The 3863-nt window shown below is 39.3% G+C and overlaps 1 protein-coding gene across 1 annotated transcript; it reads right to left on the reverse strand.

The window, feature by feature from the left end:
* Positions 1-2066: 2066 nt before the first annotated feature.
* Positions 2067-3341, reverse strand: LOC130719653 (uncharacterized). The gene has a single exon (XM_057570264.1). The coding sequence runs from the start codon at positions 3339-3341 to the stop codon at positions 2067-2069; it is 1275 nt and encodes a 424-aa protein (XP_057426247.1).
* Positions 3342-3863: the final 522 nt, after the last annotated feature.

The following is a 3863-nucleotide window of genomic DNA, read 5'->3' on the forward strand; positions in this document are numbered from 1 at the left end:
TTTGGCCTTGATCGTTTATCCAGCCTCTTCAAAACCTTGTTGAATTTTCTTCCCAGAAAAGCAATGGCTTCAGATATGCTTTCATTTGTTTCATTGTCAGACATATCATCATCTAAATCTGTGCTTGAGACAAGAGCAATGCTTTTATTTCTTTTCTCAGGTCTATCATTCTGAGTCATTTCAAAAGTCATCAAAGATCCAATAAGCTCATCCACCTTGATACTGCTTATGTCTTGAGCTTCTTCAATAGCAGTTACTTTCATGTCGAACTTCTTGGGAAGAGATCTGAGAATCTTTCTCACAAGCTTCTCCTCTGACATTTGTTCCCCTAAAGCGAATGAGGAGTTTGCCATATCACGCAGTCTCATATGAAAATCAGAAATGGTCTCATCTTCCTTCATCTTTAAGTTCTCAAACTGAGTTGTTAGAATTTGAAGCCTCGACATTCTAACTCTGGAAGTCCCCTCATGAGCAGTCTTGAGAATCTCCCAAGCATCCTTTGCCACAGTGCAAGTGTTGATCAATCGGAACATATTTTTATCCACTCCATTGAATATAGCATTCAGCGCTTTAGAGTTGCCCAACGCTTCCTCATCCTCTTCTTTATTCCATTCATCCTCAGGTTTCAATTCACCAACAGATGACCCTTCCTTGGGTATATTGACCGGATGTTTCCAACCTTTGACAATAGCCTTCCAGGTCTTGCTGTCAATTGATTTAAGAAACGCAATCATACGCGCCTTCCAGTAGTCGTAGTTGGTGCCATCCAGAATAGGTGGTCTATTCACAGAACCACCTTCCTTTGAGTTGTCCATTGGAACCGAATCAGTCTTCCCTGGAGCTCACCCAACCAGAACAGGGTGCCTGCTCTGATGCCAATTGAAATTCGTATTCACCTAGGACAGATGTGATACACAATGTTGCAACAATGTGTAGCACAACAAAACACAATCAGAGTATCAATAATAAACACACAGTTAAAACACAAGGAGTTGTTAACCCAGTTCGGTGAACATCACCTACGTCTGGAGGATACCAATCCAGGAGTCAATTCACTATCAAATAATAGTTCTCAGGTCACATAAAAGTCCCTCCTATACCTAAGTACTCCCCCTTAGTATAGAGCCTCTTATATGTTCACCACTATTACACAAGTGAATCAAGCTTAGCCCTTCTCCTCTAAGCTATGAGAAAACTTTCTCTAACTCCTAACAATCACTGCCACAGTGATCAAGACATGTTTATCAAAAACAGTTTGATGAGATTACAACTCAACTAAACAAATTCAACTCAGTACTTTGATGAACTAAAGCACTAAGTTGGTACAACACTCACAAGAGGACTCACAAACAAAACCCTAAAATCAATATCTGAATCTCTGAATCCGTGCACAGCTAGGGTTTACAAGTTCCTTTTATATAGACGTTCACTTGGGGCTTGGATCTTCAATGGGCTGAACGTCATAGAGTCCACTAACACACTTCTGGAAAGAATCTTCATGGAATCAAATCTTACCAGAATAAAATAACAGAACCAAGTAAAACAGAATTTGAGATAGACTTGGTCCATACGATATTAATCTTGTTACTTCAGCCAAGATTAAAACAAACACGCCTTCAGAAGATAAAACGCACAGCATAGGATAAAAACTTCTGAATCACCATACAGTTAGCAACCTCACAACAAGCAACATATGTAATTCCACCATGTTGCTTCAGATGTTGGAACATATGGTTGCCCATCATGTTTTGAGCAAAATGCAGCCAATCAAAAGAACTACAATCTCCCCCTTTGGCAAATTTTTGCTAAAACATGGTCAGACAGCCAAACAATGCTAAAAACAACAAACTCATCCATTTGCACACAACAGCACACAGCATATGATGAACGTACCACCCTACTGAACAACATCAAACTTAGTCTGAACAAAAACACTCAAGCAACAGTACTAACAAGCAACAGTACCATTCTCCCCCTTATTAGCAGAAATTGTCAAAGGGTGCAGAGAAACAACAAAAGTCAACAAAATAGTACAACCATATTGAAGAGATGAAGGAACAAGGGCACTAATCACTAGTAGTATCATCATCAGAAGTACCAACATCATCTTGAGCATGAGCAGCAGCATTGTCTTCAAGAGGCCTCTTGCCTTTAGTCAACTGCAGAATGAGAGTGTCCACATTCTTCTTCCTCAATGTACAACTAGTAATTGTGTCCTGAAGCATCTTAGACACAGCAATAAGCGCAGCAATTGGAGTCTCAGGAGTCTTCTGAGAGGAAGTACCCTCCCCCTGAGTCATCTCAGCCAAACCAGCAACATCAGAAACATGGGCACCAGCTAGCAGCCTGGAATCAATAGTGAGAAGACTAGCTTTCTGGCTAGGAACCTCATCATCACGGAGAATTTGAGGATGTTGACTCAAAATAATCCCACAAATTAAACAAGGAAAACCAATAGGAAGCCTGACAGCAAAAGTTTCAGCATGCTTCATAGTTTGAGCAAAGACATATTCACCAAAATCAAACTGAGTTTGAGTTCCAACCAGATAAATTAATTTTGCCAAACCTGAAGAAACATCTGAGCTATGAGTGGTAGGAGCCCAATTTGCAGCACCAATGCGATTCAAGATAGCATACTTCACACTCAAATAAGTAGAAGACAGCAATCCTTTAGCAGGCCATACCATAGTCTGACCAGCCGTGAGTTCTTTAGTGATAGCACTCAATGACAGCTCTTCATTTCCTGTGGCAACAGTGCTCCTTCCCAAATACTGGTTAATGATCTCAGGTGAAAAATGGACACACTTACCACGCACAAAAACTTTCCTGAAATCAGGATGCCCAGAAACAGTGCAATTTGTAGTCACATTCACAATAAATTCTCTCACCAACTTGTCATAGCAGCCACCTATCTTAGTAACAGTTTTCAATAACCCAGCAGCCTCAAGAAGTTTCATAATTTCTTGACAATGCAGAATCTCACCAGTCAATTCCCTCTCTTGAGCAATCCTGCGCTGATAAACATACTTCCACTTACCAACACTCTCTTCAGAGTGAAAAGAAATGTTATCCAAAGGAGCAGCAGGCACATTTTCTGGAATTCGTTTCCCAATCTTGCGCTTCCGAGCAGCAGAACCAGTATCTGACTTATCCAACTCCTCAGTTGGAGTCTCATCAACAACAGGAGCAGCATTATCTTTGTGAACCTTTCTCTTGACATTCTGGACAACAGGAGTATCATCATCAAGAATAATGACCTTCTTGCTCTTCTTGTTCTCACTCAAACCCAAACCTAACTTCTTGCCAGAGGAACGCGTAGAGTACTTACGAACAACAGTCATCTTTTGCCTTTTTGAAGCAACAGAAGCAGAAGCACCAAGGGTGTTGATCAACACCTCATCAATGGAGCCAATATATAGAATTTATCAACCACAGAGCTTTATAGAATTTCTATTTACACAAGTAACCGAATACTCTGCATATAGATTAGGAGATTATAAGTGCTTATTTGACACATTTTATCATGAAATCTCCTATTAAATTCACACATAAAATCATTAAAAGATTTTACGAATGAAGCAACCCATAGTTTGTAAACAAAGGAGTGAAAATAAGATCCATAATATTTTAAACAGAATAAGGGATTACTTGCAAATATCACTCAAAATTTCAAGTGCTATAATGAAAAACAAGTATACACACTTGAACATAGAAAATTTATGGATTGTCAATGATAACAGCGGAAGCATATGAGACCTATAATTAATCACTATTGAGGATAAAAACAGTCTCTAACTCCTAATTTAGAGTTTATATGTGTATCCCAGAGTATTAAAGATAACATACCATAAAAAAGGACAAAG

This window comes from Lotus japonicus, chromosome 5 (assembly GCF_012489685.1).
Source record: "Lotus japonicus ecotype B-129 chromosome 5, LjGifu_v1.2".
NCBI lineage: Eukaryota > Viridiplantae > Streptophyta > Magnoliopsida > Fabales > Fabaceae > Lotus > Lotus japonicus.

Excerpts from the sequence above, each read along its gene's own strand:
- LOC130719653 (XM_057570264.1), bottom strand. The coding sequence starts at position 3,341 with ATGACTGTTGTTCGTAAGTACTCTACGCGTTCCTCTGGCAAGAAGTTA.